We start from the raw sequence: 23,737 nt of genomic DNA, 5'->3' as shown, positions 1-23,737 counted from the left end.
AGATGAGCACAATCCACAGATGAATTTGAATATTTTGAAGGGTTTAGGATTCAAACCAAATACCATTAAGAGTTAAACTTTCGGAATAGAATTGGGTGGAAAGTGCTATTATATAACCTTCCCTTTGGGGTTTATGAAGTTCATTCCAAACCACAGGATTCTGGTCCAGGGTGCATGTATGCTTGCTGACTTTTAATGAAAGTATTTTCTAGTTAGTCCCTAGTCATCGTTCAAACTTAACTAATAACTGCTCTAACTCTACCATGTAGCCATAATTTGAGTAGATGTCTTGCTGGGTACCTCTGGAACTCTTGTCTTAAGCATATAAAAACAAATATAAAATAAATAATAGGCCAGGCTGTTTGAGAAGCCTTTTCTCCCCACTTAGCAATATATCACAAAACAATTTTCCAAGTGAATAAACACATGTTAAAATATATTTTTTTAAATAGATAAGATTCTGTATGGTTATAACAGCCTGGAAGCAGTTTATGTCTCCCTGATCGAAATTGTTTCCACATTTCTAATACCATAAACCAGCCTGTGACAGCTGTCTTTATGTTTTTATCTTCCACAGAGGTACCCTTTTTAAAAAATGAAATACTTCAAAAATAAAAGAATAAAGAATGATTTAATGAACATCCATGTATTCACTACCCAGATATTATAGTTCCTTTTACTACATATTATATAATCACAAAGCATAATATTATTTTATGTTTTTAAATATTCATACATGCAGCAATTTTTTATACATGTATCTATTTATATCTCCACCCTTCTGCAACCTTTTATGGAGAAATTAGATTTATCCATTTGGATTTATGCAGATTTCAATCACTGCAAATGTTTTTATTAATAAAAAAATTTTAGATCAAAGTTGTATAGTCATTTATAAGCTGTTAATGAAAGTTGCTACATGATACTGTACCAGATCTCTGCCGATTTACACTCGTAACCTCTTGATGGCATGTTTGTGCATTTTACGGGTGAGGGAACATGGCAAAACAGTACTGATGAATCTAAAGTTAAAATTGGTACATTTAGAGACAGAGATGGGAATGATGTATGATTAAGCTATTAATCATGTAAGTTTGGCTCCACAATGTCCAAGGAGACATTATTTTACCTTTTTCATAAACAGAGGCCATCATATTCACCTGCTGTAGTGATGGGACATAGGCAGGAAGTCCGAATGGCAGGGCAGGATGGCACAAGTGACAATGACTCCTTGTAACTCTTTTTTAAAAGCCTAAAGGTGGTGATGCCAAATCTTCGAGTAAATCAAAGCGATCTCAGGGTCCTGTCCATATTACAGCAGGAAGTGAACCTGTCCCCATTGGCGAGGATGAGGAGGATGATCTGGACCAGGAGACATTCAGCATAGTAAGTCCTGACATTGAGGGACTCCAGCGCCCGCAGCCCCAGTGCTTGCTGTGGCTCTGCCTTTCGTAGGCCCAGCCACACAGCCTCGTCCAGTCTTAGTCTCCGTGCATTACTTTGGAAACTTAGCTTCTAAGAGTGAAAGCCCTGAGCTCTGGAAAAGGCTGGTAGGAAGATCTTCTTACTGCACTAATTATGAGAAAGAATGTTAGGGAATGAAGGTCATGTCGTGTGCTTCTGGTCCGAAAGCGCTGCAGGGGCCCTGAGTAGTATCTGGGGAATGGAAGTGCTCACTGATCTAACACTCGTTGAATGCTGTCTGTGTGCAGCCCCTGGAGTTACCATGGTGAATAGAGAACTGTTTCTGTCGCTGTAGATGTTACATTTGAGCAGGGGGTAGTCAGATCACTGTGCACCTTGTGTGTGTGCTACTGTCACAGGGCAGTGGAGGAGAAAGACCGGATTCCACGAAGGTCTGTGAGGAGGGGACTTGACCCAGTCGGGATATCAAGAAGGCGCGTTCAAGGAAGGGATGTTTGAATTGGACTCCAAAGGAAGAGGGAAAGATAACAGGACAGGAGGGAAGGGGAGACCGTACCAAGGCAAGGCAATGGCACACATGAAGGCCATGTGGCGGTACCCAGCGTAGTGTATTGAGGAGGCTGCAGAGGCCACTGTGACTAGACTGGTTAGAGAAAGGGGACAGCGTGACATAAGACAAGGCTGGGGTCCTGGCTGAGTTAGCTAGAGCAGCGGTGAAGGGGGCCTACCCTGTGTGCTTCCTCATTGTGGGGGTCGGAGCTAAGACATGGCCTCGGATATGCGCTGTCTCCTCCCGGACAGGGAGGGTGCTGGGGAGCATGTGCACGGACCAGGCCTTACATGGGTGGGGGGAGCAAGCTGGGCATCCTCAGGGTTCTGATTCCTTCCTGTAGCTGCACGTGTGTATTCTATTGTGCTACATCCAACGATTCCCTTCCCCACCTCTCTTGTGGTCTCTTCCTTGCCCTCAGTTTTCACAAATTACAGTTCACTTGAACGGTTAATTCTGTCTCAAAGAGAAAGTGTTCTTCCAAATCTCAAAATATTCCTGCACTGTGTCAGTAGAGGATAGAATTTTGACCTTATCCTCGTAGTATTTTCTGTCTTTCCCCTTTTCTCTTGTGTTCCCCAAACCTATAGCGTATGTATGTACATACATGTATTTTCTTTGTACTTAAACTCATTTTTCTTAATTCTCTTCACTCTTCAGCCTGTGAGCTCTCTCAGGGCAAGTTCTGTGTCTTTCTTTACATGGAGATGCTAGTGGAATATCAATAAATGAATAAATTCACACTATTTCAAAAAAATGCTTTTACATATTGGTTCATTTACTCATTTTTATATTATGAAGTATTTATAAATACAGAAAAGTTTTAGGAGCGTAATAGACATTGATATGGTGCCATGAAACTCAGTCAAATCTGCATTCTTTAAAAACTCAGAATATAGAGTTGAAGCCCATGCTTTTTCCCCCACTAAACTCAGGCATTTCCCTTGTCGCCTCCCCAGAAGTGACCACAACTCTAAATTCAGTCGTCATTCTCGTGGGTGACTTTAGAGTTTCACTACTTAGGTCTCTAAAGACAATACTAATACCACTCCCGTAAGCAGCCAGCAATTGTTCGTGCGCTTTATGCGTACTTTCTCCATGATAACCCTGTGACGAAGGTAATTTCCTTAGTGCTTCATATTAAAAAGGTGAAGAGAGTCAAGGAGCTTGTCCTATGTCCCAGGCAGTTTGGCAGGAGAGTCTGGGTTCTGGGAATGACCCCTGAGTGGCGGAAGCTTGTAGGACTTGGGCCATCCTGACGTGTCATGGTCACGTCGTGAACCTGCCTGAGTGAGACACTCAGTGTCTGGCAGCCGTATCTGGCAGGTCTGAGAAATCCGTTCAAATTAGTTTGTGACGATTTCCTCCTAAGTTCTTAGTTGTATATTTGTATATTTATGGGACTTCTTGTTTTGGGGTAATGGACTCTGAAAGTGGTCCCTACTGTTACCTGTTTTTTCATTGTTTGAGTTCTGCTTCTTAAACTCTCTTTCTGGGGGAATTCTCTCAACTTTATCTCCCATTTTTTCTTTTGAGGTTTTTGTTTCTTTTACATGTTTTATTGCCAGCATTCCCCTCCCTGTGGTTCTCTGAATGTTTCCACATTTCTCTTTGTTTTCCATCATTAATGTTGATACTTTTTCAGATGGCTTGGTAATCCTCAGTTGGCTCTTCTTTTCAGTTCGGTCGCTGTTGTTCATGTTAGACACTCCTCTACTGGCTCAGTAGTCCTTGGTCGTCTGCTCATATTTACGAGCGGGGTCCAACTTGGATTGGGGGTTCTGAGCATGTGGGTGGGGCTTGGTGGACTGAGAGTGTTCGCTTGGGGGTGATGTGGCTTCGCAGCTTCCCTGGGAAGCTTCCAGTGGATGGTCCGCATCGTTTGGTTCATCCTCTTGGGTGGTCGGATTTTAGGGAGAAACATCTCCCAGTCTCCTGACTGGAGAGTGAAGGCCTGGCTTTCTTCCTTCTGGAATCTGAAAGCAGCAGAAGACTGGGCTGTGGCTCATCTGGTGTGCCTGTGTTCGTATAATTCTGTCCTCAGCGTGGTAACCCTGCCCCTCAGCTCTGCTTGCACAGCCCAGTTCAGAGACCTTTTATGCTCTCAGAATACATTTCCTTGTCTTGTGCTGGGCCATGTTGGAGACCTGGGTGTATATTATGAGTCTGAGTATCTCTTACTCTTAGGTAGTCTCTGAAAAACCAGTCCTTATTTTTAGCCCTCACCCTTATTTCCAGAGACTGAGCTTTGGGGGAAATTTGTAACGTACCTTAGGTGGTTCGCAGCTTTCGTAAGTCATTTCCCTTGTGCCAGAATTTTGTTGCTGTTTTCTCTCTCATTTTTTCTTTGTGGGCTTCTTTCTATTTTAAGACAATCCCCTTACTATCATTTTATTAGGGTTGGGGAGGAGAAAAAAAGATTCTTATGTTCAGTTCACTATTTTTATCTGGAAGCCCCTCCCTGAGTTTCTTAGAAGCCTAAAGAACTTGTAAATCAATTTAAGAAAACACTTGCAAATAATTTATCCTGCAGTTCTAGCTAGTTTGTGATGGGAGGTTTTCAGGCTAGGTCTGTAATTTTGCTTCTCATTTGATCTTCATGAAGGCCTTGTGGGATTATCAGGCCCCTCTGGCAGAGGAGGAAACAGCAGCATTTTCAGAGGCCAAGTAAGGTGTCCACAGTCATTGCTCCAAGCGGTGGTGGTGGGACTTGCACTTCAGGTGTTTCTGACTGACATTGGTACTCGTTCCACTGGCTTAACCCACCTCCTCCAGTGATCACAGGGCACGAGGGTGGGCTGTGTGTTCTCTGGGAATTCAGGGCACAGAACGCAAAGGAGGACACATCTCTGCGGCAGGCGCTTTATGTCTCTTCCCTCTTGACCTGTTTCAGTGTAAGGAGAGGATGAGGCCCGTGAAAAAGGCACTGAAACAGCTGGACAAACCCGACAAGGGGCTCAATGTGCAAGAGCAGCTGGAGCACACCCGCAACTGCCTGCTGAAAATCGGAGACCGAATAGCCGAGTGCCTTAAAGCTTACTCCGACCAGGAGCACATCAAACTGTGGAGGAGGTAACCTACCCGGGCCTCCAGTTGCCCGCTTTGATTTGAGAGAGAGCGTGAGGGTGGGAGGGAGGATTGCTTTTCTCTTACAAAAGGTGACATATCCATCCACATAATGAAACGTTTTTTCCCCCCAATGAAAGCCATCTTTGGCAACATAGATGGCTTTCAATGCAAGGCTTGAATTTTACTTTCCTGAAATAGGCCATTCCACCGAGACCAGTCTTCTGAATGGGTTGGATGATGTCATTAACTTATAAGAGAACAACGGCGAGGCTGGGTTTGCTCGCCTATTCTCAGAAGAGACTCAGCCTTCAGATGAAGGCATAGAAATCATCTAGTTTTACTACTTTACCCATCTGCAGTTGATACTCAGATACAACAACTAATTCATTAGCTCTCTACTAACATAGGAGGGTAAACAAGTCAAAGTCACCAAACTGTGATAATTAAATAACTTTAGCAATAATTTGGATTAATTCAGTTACTGCACAATTTTAATTTGTAAGGAATCATGACATGTATTCATTTATATATTCACTTCTGATATTTTAAGAAAATACAATGAATTTGTCAAAGATAATTATAACATTAATTTCCATGATCCAGTCAGTTATTTGACCTCATATATTTCATGGAATATAATTACTGTCTTTGTGTAATATGCCCAGCATTGGTAGATTGGTTTCAGAGTGAAAATGATTTTAATAAAACCTTCTATCATGACACTATTTAAGTTTTAAAATGTCACTCTTCCCCTTTACACTGTTACCAATTTCCTGTCCTTAGCCATCTGGATTTCCTTTAATCGGACCTCATCCCTACTGGAAGATAACAGAAGGTCGTCCTAGCACATAGCTCCATGATCTGGGCTTCCTGCTGTGCACCAGGGCCTGTGTGTGTACAAGTGTACCAGGCGCTGTGTCCTGGCTGGCAGTAGTTCATAGGAAAGTTCTTGCTGGCTCCTAAGAAACTGTGCGTCGTGAAGTAGTGACTGCAAGACCCGAGTGTAGCAGGAGTTCCTGGAAGCAGAAAGCACGTGCCAAAGAGGTGTCAGGAGGCACGTCTTTTGAGAGGCAGGCAGGTGCACTTGAACTGGTCAAAGAAAAGCAGAGTGGACTTAGATGAAGAGCATTCTCAGGCTGCAGCAAGGGCCCAAAGTGGGCCAGGCAGGGGGACTGGGAGGTTTTTAGGTTTTAAAGGCAGGTAAGATGGCTGAAGTCCTATTCGAGCAGACCTTAGAAAGGAAGGCAAATGGCTTTCTCTGTGGTGCAGCAGGTGTACGCATTCGGGAGCCAGCCCTGTGTTCTGCGAGTAGCTGAGCACAGCAGGGTGGAACTGCTCTAGAAAGAGCTCGAGGATGCGAGGCTCCATTTCCAGCTACCCGAGAGGGCCCAGGCCTCCGAGGTCTACACCCATTTGATCAGTCACTTCCCTGCTGGCAGGAATGCTGTGTGCTAGGTTGAAGGCACTGCCCTTGGAGGGGAGGATTGTCTCAGGGTTTTAGGGAAGGAAAAAGAGGCCTTGTTGACCTCTGCAAGGAAAGAACAGACAGCCACACAGAGATACCCAGCTGGATCTGGGAGGTGGTGGTCCTGCTGGACTGCGTGGAGGAGGCCAGAAGCACAGAAGGTGGAGGCAGGCTCAGACTGGAGTCCCAGGTGCCAGTGCGATAAGTAGATTTGAGCTCTGAGAGAGCCCTGGTCTTCGGAGCTCAGTCAGAACCCATTGACAGAAGCATGTAAAGGTGTGTGATTGAAGCAAAGGCCTGAAAGAGTATTTCTTCCTGTAACTTGATTTCCACACTTGGAGAGATTGCACAGCAAAATTCAGTAGCTTTCCATCAATCAAAAGAGAATAAAAAGTTATTTTTTAATTCTGTAACTTACCAGAACCTTTTTTTTAATTTTTTTTTTTAAGGAACCTATGGATTTTTGTTTCCAAGTTTACAGAATTTGATGCTCGAAAATTGCATAAGTTATACAAGATGGCTCATAAGAAAAGATCTCAAGAAGAGGAGGTAAAATACAAATTTAATCTGAATTCATTCAAATAGATAAAAACCAATTCCACAGGAAAATTCCTTCATTACTGTTTTCCCTGGGGAAAGGATCATAGGATCTCGGGACCGTGGTGTTACAGGGGGTGCAGGAGCCCACCCTGGCCACCCTGCCTTGGCCTGTGCACCCTTTCTTTATGTTAGCTGTGTACTTCTCAGCTTGCTCCACTAGCTAATTGTACGTGTCCAGATGGGAAATAGCCAGTACATTTATTGGCTATCTCACAGAGTGTTGAAATTCTGATAAAGGTTGCTATTCTCTGTAATTCCACCGTGGAATAATTTATTCAGCAGGCCTTTTCTTCCAGAAGCACATGTCTGTTGTCACTTACAAATGTGGCTCCTGACAGGTGACAGGATTGTGGCAGAAAATCCTTTTTTCTGTTCTGTTGTGGGTCACATGTGAACTTGGTGTCCTCCTTGCTTCTGTACTGAGGGTCCCAGCTGCTCACATGGAAGAGCAGACAGGAGTGGGAGCCCAGAAGTTGCCTCCCCGTTGGTGTAGGGGGGTGGGCACAGCAGGGACTTGGCTGATGGTGCAGGGCCAGTGTTCCTTGTGCAGACAGATCCATGAGCAGACAGGTCCATTTGAAGACCTGCTGACATGGCATGTGGGTCCAACCAAATTAGCCATTAGGGCCCATCCAGGGGCATTAACTACAGGCTCTAGTAACACGGCAGCTCCATGAAGGCAGGAGTTTTATGTCTCTTGGCCTCTGCTGTATCCTCAGCATGTGGAACAATGCCAGCACAGGGCAGGTGCTCAGAAGTACCTGCTACATGAGCATGTCCTATGCCCTGTGTTGGGTCAGCACTGTGTTGAGCTGGGGAGCAGTACCCTGAAGTAACTAATAATTATTCACATGGAAGAATGTGATACATGATACAGCAGTAAATGTAGCAATGATATACTAACATTGCTGAACATGAGTGTAAATTTTAAGTGTTATAAGAAGTCTTTGAGTGACTAGTTGGGAAAGGCCCGAGGAGGGAGTGGAGTGGCGGGGAAGGAGTGAAAGCTGGGAGGAGCAGCGTTGGAGGTTGGATACGGGGAGTGAAGGGCTTCATTCAGCAGGGTGGGCATCAGAGTTACTGTGAGCTAAGCGACAACGACAGTGGCCCTGCTCGTGGGATCTCCACACATTGTCTGCAGGACAGTTCAGTGCGACTTACCAAGACTGAGACATGGGCTTCCCGTCTAAGAACTTAGTTTAAGGAGACAACTAAGGATGTAAACATGTTTGTAGTGGAGATAACGCAAATGTTCAAAAGTAAGCACTAGATTAAATGAATCATAATATATCCACATTGGGGAGTATTACTCAGCCTTTAATATAATATTGTAGAAATAAGTATTCACATGAGATTTTCACATTAAGTGAAAAACAATACCAAATATTATTTTTGTTTAATACACATATATTACAAAACCCCACAAAATGGCTTAGGAAGAACATATGGACCAATTTAGACCAGTTGGGGCTGTCTGGTTTAGTGAGCCTCAGAAAGCAGGTGGTCCTGGTTTTACACGGGAGGGGAATCTCTTGAGAATGCTGACTTCCTGGGCACCGGTTCCGGGGCCCGTGTGCTCTTGTGGGTGCTCATCAGCGGAGCTGGTCTAGCGGGGCAGGGCAGCAGGTGGTGCGCTGAGTGTGCTTTGGAAAGAAGGTAGTAAAGGGCAGGTCACAAGCCAAGAAGGAACTGTTTAAGGTGATCTTTATACTGTTCTTGGGGATTTAGCCTGGGACCTTGAGAGTCTGTGGTTTCCTTTTACTCTATAGGAGCAAAAGAAGAAAGATGATGTGATTGGTGGTAAGAAGCCATTTCGGCCTGAGGCCTCGGGGTCAAGCCGGGATTCCGTGATGTCTCAGTCTCACACCCCGCACGGCCTGCACCTGCAGAAGTCTCACCTGCCTGCCTCCCATGGCCCTCAGATGCACGGACACCCAAGAGATAACTACAGTCACCCCAACAAGAGACACTTTAGTAATGCAGGTAGGTCATGAAGTGGACTTGTGAACAGAGCTAACGAAAGAAGGATCATTTTATTTTCCAGGGACAGCAGCTGGACCTTTGTGCTTCACTCTCGGCCATCACTTTATTGTTCTCTAGTTTTCAGAATGAGATAAAACATGAAATAAAAATACGTCCTTTTAACTTAAAAGAAGAACATAGCCCCCATCCACAAAAGACAAAGGATAGGCTGAGGGAAACAGTCTACATTACACATCATACTTAAATGATCAAAATTGTCAACATTGAAAGACAGTTAATATTGAAAGAGCCCTTGTAAGTTAATAACAAAAGGATAACCAAATAGAAAAAAGGAGAAATTTCAGTTTTTGTTTCAGTATTCAGTGGTGACAGATACTAATGCATCCGTGGCAATACGTTTCCGGTTTAGTGTGAGTTGAGGGTGTTCTCTAGTGTGCGTGAATGCCGACAGCTTTGGGAGTTTTCACAGTTGTGTATGTGCAATGTTCAGCTTAGGCTTAAAAAGTAAACCTTGTAAACGGGGTCTTTGTTATTTGCTTTAAAAAGATAAAGATCTGGGCAAAAGTTAGAAATGGAATTCATACAGAGGAGGTAATTCGAATGGCCAGTGTGACGGAATGGCCAGCTGGGCCCTCGGCCTGTCACCTGAGCTCCGAGCCACAGCTCTGCCCGTGGCTGCAGCAGTCAGCCCGTCGCTGTTGGAGGTTTTTCTGCTGTTTGGAATCAAACTCCTCCTAGTCCTGATTGCTTTGGCTGCTCTTTGATGTCTTTAAACAGGTTACTTTTTGTTTATCTGCCCTTTCTTAATGTTCTTGGCAGTATGTAATTTCTGCTGCAAGCTCCTCTAAACTGCTTGGAAGCAGAAGTCTGATGTCTGCTAATATTAAAAATCAAGTAGTTCCACATTAGTTGGTCACCATTTTATTGGGGGGTGGGGTGGGGTAATGAGTATGCAGGGTGGTTGGGAAGGGTCCTGTGTGCTTAGAGCTGCTTGTATTAGTTGTGCCGGCTTTTTCCTGGGATTGGGCTGGTTTTGGGTTATTCCTGTGATGTCACAGATTTTACATTCTGATCCTTTGAAAGAACTCTTCTTTTTAAGCTAACTGTAGTCTTTTATTTAAACCCTGGATTCCTCATCCATGTCCTTAATAGCTCGGTACTCCTAACCAATGACCTACCTCATGAGGGTTCAAGAAGAAAGAGAAGCACTGTGTGATTTCTCTGGAAATAAATGCGACTTGGCATGGGTTTTAAGCATCTGCGCTATACCACAGGCATTGACACCCTGTTTGAAACCCAACTTTCCATTTGGTTTGAACCGTCTTCAAGCGCTCCTTTCACATTGTGGAGGTGTCTCATTTTGTTGTTGTTTGTTAATTCTTAGGGAGAAGCGTCACAGTTTCTTACTTCTCAGTCTTCTGGCCTGATCCTCCCTGGGTCAGCAATGAATTTAAACCACTGGCTGACTGTACGTTGTTTTAATGGTGTAAATTTCTAAACTGCATAGTTTCCTTGATGGTGTTATTCTTTGGCTCTGTAGAAAAATGCTAGAAGACCAGCAGAATGAGTGGAGACGTTTATTTGGTGGCATGTCTTTGGTCTTCACATCGTTGTAGACAGAAGATTGGATTCCCCATGAGGCCACATAGTTCCTTCTGGGTCAGTTTCTGTGCTAGTTTCCGGAGACTGCTATTAACAAACTGCCACACACTGGTGACTTAGAACAACAGAAATTCATTCTTTCCCAGTCTGGAGGCCAGAATCTAAAATCAGGTTGGCTCCTTCTGGAGGAACTGAGGGAGAATATGTTCCCTGCCTCTGTCCAGGCCCATAGCGGCTGCCGGCCACCCTGGGCATTCTTGACTCAGGGCTGCGTCGCTCTAGTCTCCGCCTCTGTCTCTGCATGGCCTTCCCCCGTGCATCTCTGTCTCAGATCTCCCTCTGCCTTTCTCTCAAAAGGATGTCTCACTGGATCGAGGGCCCTAAATCCACAGGTTCTGAGTGGACACCCCACTATAGCCTCCATTCCTGGACTTCTGTGTCTTCACTACCTTTTTTGATTGAAATAAGCATGATTCTTCTCTGCAGGGGAAAATGGAGGCTGGAAAAGCTAAAACAAATTTTATTTTAGCTCTCCCCTTGAGAGTTCGAGTGCTGATCCAGTTCCAAAGTTGGAGGGAGCACTTTTACCCTCTCTTTTTTTGTGTGTTGGCAGGGGAAGAACTATACTCAGGCAGTGAGTATAGTTTGGAATAATTTTCAGAGACCAGGCACTAGCTTATGGTACTAGCAGGTAAATAAACTTCAGACTGGTAAATGGAGGTTGTTGCCTTGCAGCTGTGAATTTCTGTGGTGCTGTTTCTGAATTAATGTTCAGTTTTTTAAATGACCTCATTTTAATGGTCTGCCCCAGTTTGGAAGGTGTAAACAGGTAGAAAATGAAATGCAATAGTTATTAAGATTTCAGAAGGAGAAAGGCAATGAGTTTTCTTTTGCCTTAAAATGTGGGGGAAAGAATGTTAGGACTCATTAGTGGTATGTTACCAGCAGCAAAAAGACCAAAAAGGAGGAAATTTAATGTCTATTTATAACACGTGCCAGCGAAAAGACCAAAAAGGAGGAAATTTAATGTCTGTAACACATGCCAGCCTTTCAGGTTAAACTTCAGTGTAAGTGAAATGCAGTCATTCCTTCCAGCCACGAGGTGATCACTCTTTTCTCTTCCCGCAGATCGAGGGGACTGGCAGAGGGAAAGGAAGTTCAACTACGGTGGTGGCAACAACCCGCCGTGGGGCAGTGACAGGCACCATCAGTACGAGCAGCACTGGTACAAGGACCACCATTATGGGGACCGGCGACACATGGACAGCCACCGTTCTGGGAGCTACCGACCCAACAACCTGTCCAGAAAGAGACCCTATGACCAGTACAGCAGCGATCGAGACCACAGGGGACACAGAGATTACTACGACAGGTGTGTGGAAGGCCCTGGGGCACTAGGAGCAGGCCTCTGCCAGGAGCTGTCTGTTGTAGGGGGAGAGACAGCAGCACATGCATTGGTGTATTTATCAGATGCAGTGAGCTGATAATGCGTTTATCTCAACGTGTGCCTAGACATGGTCCCAAGTTTGAGCAAACGTTTGGCCGTTGCGGCGTCTTTGCTGTGTTGTGGAGGAAACGTGATGTAGGCAGCTGACCCTGTGCTGATTGGATGGTTGGTGGTAGGGACGTCTGAGGTCTTTTGAGGGCTGAGGAGGAGGTGAGGCTGTCGATTGTTGATTTGGGCCCTGAGGAGTAAGCTCAGCAGGGAGCTGGATTGGGCGTCACGGGCCCAGGCCAAGTATAGGCACCCAGGCAAGGACACGGAGAAGATGAACGCATCTGCAGAGCTCTGAACTGCTCTCTTTGTGCAGAACTCTCTTTTGTGTCCACCTGCAAACTCCGGCTGCCTTGGTTCTGTTTTTGCCCCAGCCTCTCAGGTCGGGAAGTCTGCTGGGTTCTGGTCCCCCTTCCCTGTGTAGAGGCCTGGACACTCTGCAGTCCCTCTGCGGGGTGCTAGCCAGGCCCATCTCAATAGTTTCCCATTCCTCCAGAATCACTACTGTTTGTTGCCTTATGTCTGACACGATGTCCTGAAAACCTTTGTTGCGTATGTTTTGTCTCTTTTTGGTTGTTTCAGGCAGGAGGGTAAACCTTGTCCCTGTTCCTGTGTCTTGACTAGAACCTGAAGTCACCATCCATCTTTATCTTTCTCTCTTATTATTGCAGTGAAATTCACATAGCACGAATTAATTATCTTAAAATGAACAGTTCAGTGACATTTAATACATTCACAGTTGTACCACCACCTCTGTCAAGTTCAGAACCCTTTATCGCCCAGACAGAACCCTGTAGCTATTAGCAATCACTCTCCATTCTGCCTTGTCCCCAGCTCCTGGCAATTCCCAGTGTGTGTTCTGTTTTTGTGGAGTTACTTATTCTGCGTATTTTGCATAAATGGAATCATACAAAAATTGGCATTGGGAACTGCCTTCTTTGAATACCTAGCATGATGTTTTAAAGGCCCATGCTCATGGTAGAATGCATGAGACTGCATCTCTTTTTATGGCTGAATAACCTTCCTTTGTGTACATGTATACTGCATTTTATTCTCCTTTCACCCGTCGGTGGGCCTCTGAGTTGTTGGGACCTTGTGGCTATTGTGCATAGTGCTGCTGTGAGCCTAGGAGCGGAATTGTCAGTCCTACAGTACTTGTGTTTAACTTTTCAGGAACCACCTAACTTTTCCACAGAGGCTGAACTATTTTACATTCCTACCAGCAGCAACATGGGAGAGTTGCAGTTTTCCCATGTCTTTGCCAACACTCATTTCCTGGTTTTACTGACATAGCCATCCTAGCGAGTGCGAGGCGGTATCTCACTGTGGTTTTGATGTTCATCTCTTTCTAGTGATTAATGTTCATTAAGGAGGTTGAGCATCTCTCCATGTGCTTAGTGGCCATTTGTATACCTTCCTTGGAGAGATGTTTACTGAAGTCTTTTGCCCAGTTTTGAATTGGATTGTCTTCGTGTCGTTGACTTGTACCAATTCTCTTTTACAGTGGGGTAGCAAGCAGTTCACCATGGCCCTAAGTAAAAAATTTAACATTCTTTGCATTGAGCCAATTTTAAAAATAATTAACTCTTCACCCATTGTTGAATATTTAGGTTGATTGTGGCTTTTGCTCTTGCTAATAAGTTAGAGAACAATTTCTGTGGCTCTTTTTCCCCTGGGCTGGGTCAAGGAACATGAAAGTGCGCGTAGCCATTGCCAGCTTTCCTGCAGGGAGTGTGTGGTCCAAAGGCATTAGTGATGCAAGTGTGTGCTCGTTCCATTGCAGCTTTGGTGGGGCTTATGTCATTTCAAAGGATGTGTTTTGCCAATAAGTATAAAATAGCCCTTTGTAATTACTTTTGTTTTGTTTTGGTTTTGATTCCTAGTAATGTAAGCACTTGCTGTGAGTGCTGTGGAAATGCCCTTGAATTTGAGCACACGAGAGGACCACTGGATGATGAGGAAGAGGGGTGGGAATGTGGCTGTGACCTTCCTGCTAATCCTCGCATCTCCATTTCAGGCACCACCATGACTCCAAGCGGCGGCGATCTGATGAATTCAGGCCACAGAATTACCACCAGCAGGATTTCCGACGAATGTCTGACCACCGCCCCCCAATGGGCTACCACAGCCAGGGACCCTCAGACCATTACCGCTCTTTCCACACAGACAAACTGGGGGAATACAAACAGCCCCTGCCCCCACTGCACCCTGCAGTCTCGGATCCTCGCTCACCCCCTTCTCAGAAATCTCCTCACGACTCCAAGTCACCCCTGGATCATAGGTCTCCTTTGGAGAGATCACTAGAACAGAAGAACAACCCAGATTATAACTGGAATGTCCGGAAAACATAAAGGACAGCTCAGAAAATGGGAGAGCATGAGTCATTAAGCAACTGGATGTTTTTGGTCTGATCCCACAGGAGCCGGTTATCTAGACCAGTAAGTGGCATTTGTGGACATGCTGCTGCCGTCAGCGCATTGGCTGAGGGGTGCTTCTGGGAGTGGGGGGCTTTGGTTGGGTCACCAGTCCTGCACCCTGGCACCCCATCCCGCCCCAGCCTGGTTCTGGCCTCCCACTCCGAAGGGTGCTAGGAGGAAGAGGTGACTTTTGTGTCCCAGCTTTGTGGGCTGTGCTTCCCCAGTGAAGGAAGAAGGGACCTCAGTCGTGAATGTTTTATTGCCGGGGTCACTGTGCCTGGCACCTGGGTGCAGTGGTCAGGGAAGGAACGTGTGCATGAAGGCTGCCAGGACCTGCTGGATGGTGGACAGGGCGAGATTTGGTTCACGGTGACGTGATGATGCTGCTGATGGGGAGTGGGTGTGGGGACAAGTGGGTGGGGTCTTGCATCATAGAACTTGAAGGCGGGGAGCAGGTATACTCCTCAAACATGTTCTTGGGAAAAGTGATACCCTTGGGGTTCATTGTGTAACACCTATGTTGCAGGGGGTGGGGGTGGGGGAGAAAGGGGAACAGCTGCACAATGGCCCTTCCCTACAAACACTAATTTTTCCCACACTGTCTGTACATTTCAAAGGTGTAGTCCTTCTGAATGGGCCTCTTGGGCTAGGGAGAGTTAGGTCTGCGAGGCTGACTTTTGGGTACTGCTGAGTCAGGTGGAAGTCAGCAGGGGGTCTGACTTGGTTGGGAGTGGGCAGGGTTGGGGGGAGTGTGGCTGGAAACTGGAATCCCTGGTGGGTTTCTGATTCCTGTGATGAGAAGTAAAACTCCAGGGCTTAGAGAGGAGGGGGAAGCAGAGGCAGCCTGCTGATAGGCACCAAGCTGGGGGTGTTTGGGTGAGCAGGTTCCCCAGGTGGGCGGGTAGTGCCAGGAAGTGAGGGGAGCATTCAGTGTTGTGCTAGGTCAGCGTTTGCTGGTGGCACTTGAGTCCCCTTTACACGGCTCAAAGAAGGAGAGGACAAGAGTCTTATCTCCTGACACCTGTTGGGGGTGGACAAGTAAGTAGTTACCTGTGGTGAACAGGCTTCCACTGTTACCATTAGAACTGAGCTCAGTTTCTTTTAGAATGACATTGACTAACACATAGACCTAAGGTAAACTTTTTTCCCACGGTAGGAAGCATCCAAGGACAAGGTGACTGAGCTGCAGGCAGAGAGTCAGGACTGGGGGCCAGGTGGTCACATCCATTGAGTGGGCTCCTTCCATTTCCTGATCCTGGGGCTTTCCGTGTCATTCAATTTAAATAGAGCATGCCAGTGTTGTTAGCACATCCAGAGGCCTCTTTGGGTGGAGACAGAGTAACTGACTTGAACATGCAGTGTTCCTGTCTGTGTCCAGGCTCGGAGCTGGGGGAAAGCCTTCCATTGGGCATACATGGCACTAAACTCCCCGCACCGACCTGGGGTGCTTCGTGAGATCACTGTCACTTACTTGCTGGTGTCCTGGGCAGCACCATTGATGCCTTTACCAACAGCCCCCTGGTTGCATCCCTCTAGGGAATCAGATGTAGCTTTGGTGGCTGTTACTTTCCACTGCACAGAGCACCCTAAGGCTGGCCAGCACGGAGCCCCAGAGAGGGTCTGGGCTCTCACTGCCTGGGCTGCGAGTCTATTGGGCCCACCACCTCCTTATTTATCTCCCCCTGGACTTGGGGTTCTTCACCTTCCACATGTACCACACATACTCTGAGGCAAAGCCCAAGGGACAGCATAGGAGGCCCTGGATAGGTACACCCACTAGGGACATGCTGTGACTGCCCTGTGGGAGAAAGTAGGAAATCAGGTCTCTGCTTTGGCCACCATAAGTACAGCTTCTTGTTGACGATGCTAACACTACCCCATGTTTGAGTCACCCGGGAAGAAGGAAGGTGAAGTTGGCTCTGGATGGGGCGGAGCCCCAGGGTCTTCCCCTGTGGGAAGTCAGGTCACGCCCTCCTGGAGGCTCCTCGAGGCTCCCTGTTTCCTTTTACTGTGAAGAGGCCAGGAGTCATCTGATGCCCTGCGTTTCAATACTCATCAAGGCTTTTGGTTGTTAAGAGATGTGAGTTATTTCCAAAGATGGCTCATCATGAAAGAACTTCCTTTTGTTTGCATTCAGGACCTTCAGTGCCATATAATAATAGAGCAAAAGGCAGTATCAGCCAGATCAGTGTTGAGTTTATTATAAAACTGCAGTATCCCCATAAAAGCATCTATTGAAGGTGCTGAAGTGTGTTTGGAGAGTGCGTTGGAGAAGGGAGGCGCTTCCTCAACTGACCTCAGTCAGCGTGAATACTGTATGCTTAGATCAAACACGGAAATTTGCACAGGTGGAAAGTCTCTCATTTGTGGATGGGAGAAGCTGCCCCAGGAGTCTCTGAGGATGGTCTTCCATGGAGCCTACCTTTGACAGATTCCATAAGTGGGTAGAAATAGCAGGATTGAGGAAGAGAGGAATTAGCCTCACCTGAAACCCAACTATAAACAAGGATTGACATGGCTACTGTCACCCTGGAAAAGGGCACATGACCCCCAGACCCAGCATGGCTGTCTTTCAGAGACGGCTGGAAATGGCCAGGCTCTCCGTGGGTCCCATCCGAGGGCCCCGGCCTCCCTCTCCTCCTCATTCCCTACGCCCTTCATGGGAAACCAGAACACTGCTCACTTCATGCTGCAGACCCTCTAGCCTGGCAACTGAACGCTGCATCAGGACGTGCGGTGCGAACGCAGTCCAGCCACAAACCCACACGGACCCCGTGGTCCTACAGACCAAAACGCACTCGTCAGCAGGAGTGGGGCCCAGGGCCCGCCCCAGGGGTCCTCTGGCTTGTCTGGGGCTGCCGTGCCAGACGAGGAGAGCCAGGCCAAAGGTCCAGGCTGCTTTAGTCCGTCTGTGCCCCCCTCGTTCGGGGGCAGACGGTTTTTCTTTATTGTAAAATTGTGGACTTTTAAAACCTGTTGACTAAAACAGTAATTAATTTATATTTGTGAAAAATGCCACTGTCCTAGTGATTTCTGATGTAAATAATGTTGTTTATATAGTATGTATTAAATTTTCCTACATTGTAAAACTGCTGTACTTTTGATTCTTGTATATTAAAAAGTGTTACTAAGGATTTGTAGAGTCAGGCGAACACGTTGTGTTGCATCAGTATGGACTGACTGGCCGCACCTCGTCTCCCCTCCCTGGGTCTCTGGGTCATTCGGATCTGTTTGGTGAGATGAGCCTTTAAAGTTGGGTACTGTACCCAACTTTACTGGATGCGGACTGTAAGACACACCCTCTCCCCAAAATTTGGGAGGAAAATGGGGGTGCATCTTACAGTCTGAATGTAGCTTATGTGGCTCACTGGGGGGCGGGGGCGGCAGTGGAGCAGGGTCATAGGAGACAGGAGACCACATTTTTTACCTCAAAAATTTTTTTTTCCCCCTATTTTCCTCCTCTAAAACCTAGGTGTGCCTTATGGTCCAGTGCATCTTATAGTCCAAAAAATACGGTATTTTTCCCCTACCACAGCGCCAGTTGTTGGGTCCAGGACCTCACACCACAAGGGTCGAAGGTTTTCTCCCTGAGCAGCCATTGCTGAGGTTAGCTGTCCCCTGGGGCAGCTCTAGTCCATAGCCTGTGTCCCTGCACCTGGTGAAATGGCGTGGCGGGGCTGCAGGTGCCCCGGAAGATGCCTTTGGCAACCTGTGCCGTCTGCATTGGGGTCCTGTAGCCCCCGCCCTCCGTAGGAAATAAAAACACCATGTCTGCCAGTCTGTGGCCTTGAGGGTAATTTAACAGTTGGGTTACATATTCTTGAAGGGGGAAAAAAAGCATTTTATAATGGAAACACTGACACAAATGTTAACTCTAGCAATTTGGCACAGGGGCAGGCCCAGCTCTGGCGAGGGCCAGACAGAGGAAGGGTGGCCCAGGCCGTGGATGGAGGGCCTGTCTGCGCAGCAGCTGCAGAGGTCTGCCAGGCCCGAGGGGTTTTTCTGATACTTCAGGGACTCTGAAACCAAACTCTAGTCTGTGTGATGCTCTTACTTCTCGGCATGACCTGGCTGCAGGGCCTTGCTCAGAGGAGAGCCTGCGGTTTTTACCACACGTAGTTCTCTAAAGTCAGAGACACAGAGAGAGTTGAGGGTTCTTCCTGCAGATAAACTCACAGCCGTTTTGTAATTCATAACTCAGCTGGAACGACGTGGGGAAAACTTTCAAGAACAAGTGCTGCAATAATCAGCTTATTACGATTTACAATAGCAACGAAGCTTCTCAACTGCCTCCTGCCAAAACGCCTGCCTTTTACTGGAAGCAGCAAGCCCAGGCCCCCTCCCTCCGGCCTGGCGGGGCCGCGCATGTCTGTCATCAAGGCAAGTCCTCAATTAGTGCCAACATAAAGGTCACTTATTAAAACACAAGGCACTGCAGTTTGCCAGACCAGTCTGGGCTTCGGGTTCCAATCTGTGGCTCTTAAAGGAGCTGGGCCAGGTTTGTCCTAAGCCCTGGACAGCTGGTGGACTCTGTGCTGCGCCGGACACCAGGATTTCCTGTGCAGCTCTGTGGCCATGTGACCTGGCTTAATGTGGGGACATGGACAAGTCCAGGGCCTGTGGGCTGCTCATCCCTAAGATGGAATACCATCACTTACTTACAGCTGGCTGCCCGGGGAGGGTTTGCACATGGTGTCTTAATTTCTTTCGTGACCTAAGAGGGAACTATTGTTAACAAAGCCCAGTTCTCGACCACAGGCACTGTGGTGGCCTTTGGGAGGCAGCGTGGTCTGAAGGGACTGGGCAGGAAAGTCCCCTTTCAGTCCTTCCCTCTGTGTGGTTAGGCAACTGGCCTTGTCATTTGCGAACAAAGGAGGCAGCTTCTAGCGTTAATGTGGTTTTTAAGTGAGCTCAAACCTAAAAGGGAAAGGTTTATCTACACCCTAGACCAGGAGTGCTCTTCAGTCTGGGGCTGGGAGGTGGGGGCGGGGGGGACTGGACATGGTGGCCAGGAAGGCCAGCCTGCTTAGTAGTATCATGCCCCAGCAAGCCAGCAGCCCTCAGCCCAGAGCTAAAGAGACCGTTGCAGCCCGAGGGCCCCAGAACAGGCTTGCTCTGGGGGGTATTCAACCGCAGGAGGAAGGCCCATCCAGAACCTTCAAAGAGCTCCCAGGATGGCGGAAGCACATCCGGGACCGGTTGCAGCAGAGCAAGTTTGTCCTTGACCAAGATCTCGAGTCTCTGCTGTGGCCAGGCCCTGTTCCAGGAGCCAGGGACATACTGAACCAGGATGAGGCCCTGCCCTCTTAGCTGAATGATGTACACAAACTCCAGACAAGCAAAGGAGGGGACGCAATGTCAGGTGAGATTTGCACTGCCTGGGAGACAAGATCTGGGAGACTGTCAGAGGGACAGGGAGGGGCTGGTCTAGGAGGGGGTGGACCTGGGTGTGAACCTGCCAGCCTTTGTGTCTCCAGAGCTGTGGTTCAGAGAGCCCCTTGTGACGCCAAGGTGGGGTGAGTGAGGCCACTGAGGTGACACGTGGTGGGCTCGGCACCCATCATTGTCAGAGGACAGCACTGGCCATCCTGACACCAGTTGGAGGTCACTCCAGCCACCCCAGGTGGGGCCTGTGTGCATGTGGTTCTAGAACTGTCCAGCAGAGGGTGGCAGAGTCCCACAAATGGCCTGCCTGGCCCCAGCACTTCACCCTTACCCAGTGAAGGCTCGGCCCTCATTCCATTGCGCTCAGCAGGCCGCTCCCCTTGGCTGCAGAGCCTACGGTGAAGCTCATAGGACAGGTTAGGGACGGGACAAGGGGTAGAGGTGCACTGCTGAACATCCAGCCTCCTTAGGGCACCAGCCAGCTGGGTTCTGTGCCCCCTGGGGCTGAAGGGCATACCCTGCTTACCGTCACCACAGCCAGGGATGCACAGGCTTCTGCTCCCTCTGGGTTCAGCTGCCCCTCCTTCCCACTCATGTGGCAGCTGGAGGCACTATCCTGAGCCACAAGGCCCAGACGTCACTCTGTTGCTTCCCATGATTTGCCCTAACTCTTAAGCTTCCTGGTCTGGGCCCCAGACCCCCTGTGAGCAGTCCCTGCTGGTCACTCTGAACTGCTCTGTCTCTTTGAGAGTCCTGACCACAGCCAGCCCACTCCTCTCGCCATCCTGGGTCCTTGAGCCAGAGCTCTCTGCCCCTGGGCTCCTGCCCTCTGCTGCCTGCCCCCGCCCCGTCATCTCCTGCCAAACCTTGTTCATCGTCACAACTTAGTTCAGGCTGAGTTTCCTCTGAGCAGCTGCACTGGACCTGCTGTCCGGTTCCCATTCCTGACTGTCTCTACCCTGTGACCACAGAGGCTATCTGGTGCCTCCACATTATCGCAGCTGTCTCCCCAGCAGGCTGGGGCACCCTCCTATTATCATTCCTTGCATTGGTCTTCCCAAGCAGCACCCCTGTAGTGGGATATCAGTCCCTTCTCAAGTTCTCACTCCCCAAACCCTGTCTGCTCCGCCTTCACCTTAAACCCAAAGCCAACCATCTGTGCCATCTCCAGCACGGCCGCCACCACCCCATTTCTGCCTGGCTTGGTGTCACAGCCCCCGACTTCCTCTTTCTCTCCTGATGGCCCTGCCCTTAGCTTTCTACAGCAGCTGAACTAGGCCTTTCAAAACCCGCATCAGGTGTGATCGCTCCCACGTTCAAAAGCTGCAAAGGCCTCCTTAATGGAAACTAGAATAGAAATGCAAAGTTGTGCCCCGGCTGGTGAGGCCTGCTGGGCTCGGGCCTCTCTGTGGCATCACCTCGGTTAGACCCTGGTATGTCCACTCACTGCCGTCCAGTCCCATCACTTTCTGCTATCATTGTGCTAAGTCCTTGGTACTCATCCTTTTCTCTTTGTAGAATTCCCCCCAGATCTCTCTGCATGTCTGGCTCCCCAAATTCATGCAAGTCAGTCAGAGGTTCCCCCCCTCCCCCCGCCAACCTCAGCAGAGATGAAAGCTTCTCCCACCATCCAGCAACACAGGGTGCATCTCTCTCAGAACTTTTTACTCTGTCCATGGAACAAATGTGTGCCATTTTCGGTGGCCTCTGCCCCGCACCAGGGCCCAGGTGCCAGGCAGTTTATGAGCGTTAGCTCATTGGATTTGTAGAATGACCTTGGGAGGTAGGTGCTCATAATTCCATTTTACAAATAAGGAATCTAAGGCTCAAAAAATCCAAGGCAGACCACACAGCTAGCGACGGGCAGAGCCAGTTTGCATGCCAAGTCGGCCTGCCGCCCGAGACCACCCCTTGCTCTGCGCTGCTCCCTGCCATTGCTCGGAGGACACCCACTCCGGCCCTGTGTCCTGCTAATTCTTTTCATCCCAGAGTTTGCCCCCTTTCTCATGAACCACTCTCATTTTTAGTAGCCATTTCTCTCCTGTATTTTTACACATTCTGGTTCTCTGACCGACACATCCAAGATTCCTGCCACACACCAGTGCGTCGGGATAGAGGGGCTGCACCTCCATCTGCAAATGTGTTCACTGCGGGCCGACTGGCCACAAGTAAGCTGGCATGGGCTACCTGCTCCCGCCCAGCCCGCCATGTGAGATGTAGCCACTTCTTGGGAACCATTTAGCTCAAGACTCTGTTCCATGTTCACATGACATTCAAATTTCCATGTTCAGGAGGGCAACTGGTAGCAAGGTACTTGGAAAAGAATTCCATGCTAAATGGAGGGTCCTGAACAAATTCCAAACCAAGGATATTTCTGGCAAGTAACGTAGCATTTTCATCCGATGGTGAACAAGGTTTTTAAAAAAATTTCCTGCGTGCCCTGGCTTCTCAATGATCGGTTCTTCTGTGCTGGCTGAGCGCCGCAGCTCTGCCACCTCGGCGGTGCCTCCCCTGAGTGGCTTCATCCCAGTTTCTACTGGGAGGGAGAGGCCCCTTGGTACTGACAGTTTGGGCAACTGGGTAAGACGCGAAGGTATGCTGGATCCAGCCCTGCTTTGTCCCTTTCAAAGCCCAGACTTCCCAGTTCTCTCTGGAAGTTTAAGAGTTGTATTCTAGAAAGTTCTCCCTACTTTGAGCTTTTCTCTGCAGGTTGGGACCTGTGTACGTGCTCACTCTGGCTGGCCTCCTCCCCTTGCTAGCCTTTTCTGTTCATGTCCCTCCCAAGCTTCCAGGCTGTGTGGCCCTCTCCCTTCTCTTCCCACCCACCGTCTCACTCAACTCCTCTTGCTTTGGAGGAATAACATCAACACAGGACACTCACTGTGCCAACCCCTGGCCTCAGTACTGTACAAGAGTTACCTCAATCTCCAACAGTCTGATGTGACAGGCACCCCTCATTTTACAGAGGTGGGAATGGAGACTCAGAGAGGTTAAGTGACTTGCCCAAGGTCACACAGCTAGGAAAGTGGAGGAACCAGAATGTAGCCTGGCTCAACTCTGCTGCTGCTCTGCCTCACGGCATTTAGTGCCAAGAGCAGGAACGGACCTAGTTGGCCCTGCCCCCTGCTAAGGAATCCCTGGCAAGGCAATTCACATTCGAGTGTCTGCTTCTTCACCTATAAAAGGGCATGCATTTCTTTCTGGTGCATTGAGTAGTTTGACAGGATGAAATGTTGACAGCAGTGAACCTGACCCCAAGTCAGTCTTGGTCCTCTTCACACTGATGTGGGTGGCACCCCGCTCTGTGGAGCCATTATTCTTCCACCAGGCTGCATGGGACAGAGGGACCCTGGGGAAGTGGGACAGCGACAGTCCCAGGTCTGAGGCTCCAGACTGACCGCCAAGATGGAGTCACCCTGGGTCTCAACCTCACCCCCAAGGGCACCTCACATCCTTCCGCAATGTGCCCATGTGTCCTTGGGACTCTGTTCCACCTCCACCAGAGCCAGGGAACCTGGACCCCTCCAGCCGCCAAGACAGTGCGTCGTAAGGGTGGAAAGTAATTTGAGGAAAGTGGGGGCTTTGGTGGTTAAACTGCTCCATCATCTGCACATGCTCACAGCACGAGCATACACACATGCTGGCTTCCTCCCCAAACACACTGCCGGGAAGCTGCAAGGGGACGCCCGCCACTGGTCCCGCGCCCCCCCCCCCAAAAGGAAGCAGTCCGTTCTGAAAACAAACTC

At 48.4% G+C, this 23,737-nt stretch overlaps 1 protein-coding gene across 10 annotated transcripts in view; it reads left to right on the top strand.

The window, feature by feature from the left end:
• CHD2 (chromodomain helicase DNA binding protein 2) overlaps positions 1–17,768 on the top strand; it is a 103,689-nt gene extending 85,921 nt beyond the window's left edge. For 6 of the 10 annotated variants that reach the window (XM_053912802.2, XM_053912803.2, XM_053912804.2 and 3 more), the window contains 6 exons: positions 1,252–1,386; positions 4,869–5,047; positions 6,959–7,058; positions 8,879–9,092; positions 11,823–12,066; positions 14,207–17,766. In XM_053912802.2, the coding sequence (XP_053768777.1) occupies positions 1,252–1,386; positions 4,869–5,047; positions 6,959–7,058; positions 8,879–9,092; positions 11,823–12,066; positions 14,207–14,540 (1,206 nt within the window). In that variant the 3' untranslated portion in view covers positions 14,541–17,766. Of the gene's footprint in view, positions 1–1,251; positions 1,387–4,868; positions 5,048–6,958; positions 7,059–8,878; positions 9,093–11,822; positions 12,067–14,206 lie in introns of all 10 variants that reach the window. The other 4 variants (XM_024561661.4, XM_024561658.3, XM_053912808.2 and 1 more) reach the window with 2 other exon arrangements.
• Positions 17,769–23,737: the final 5,969 nt, after the last annotated feature.

The sequence above is a fragment of the Desmodus rotundus genome, chromosome 10, assembly GCF_022682495.2.
Source record: "Desmodus rotundus isolate HL8 chromosome 10, HLdesRot8A.1, whole genome shotgun sequence".
Classification (NCBI taxonomy): domain Eukaryota; kingdom Metazoa; phylum Chordata; class Mammalia; order Chiroptera; family Phyllostomidae; genus Desmodus; species Desmodus rotundus.
Note: the sequence above shows the minus strand (reverse complement) of the source record. Positions and strands in the feature narration are given on the sequence as shown.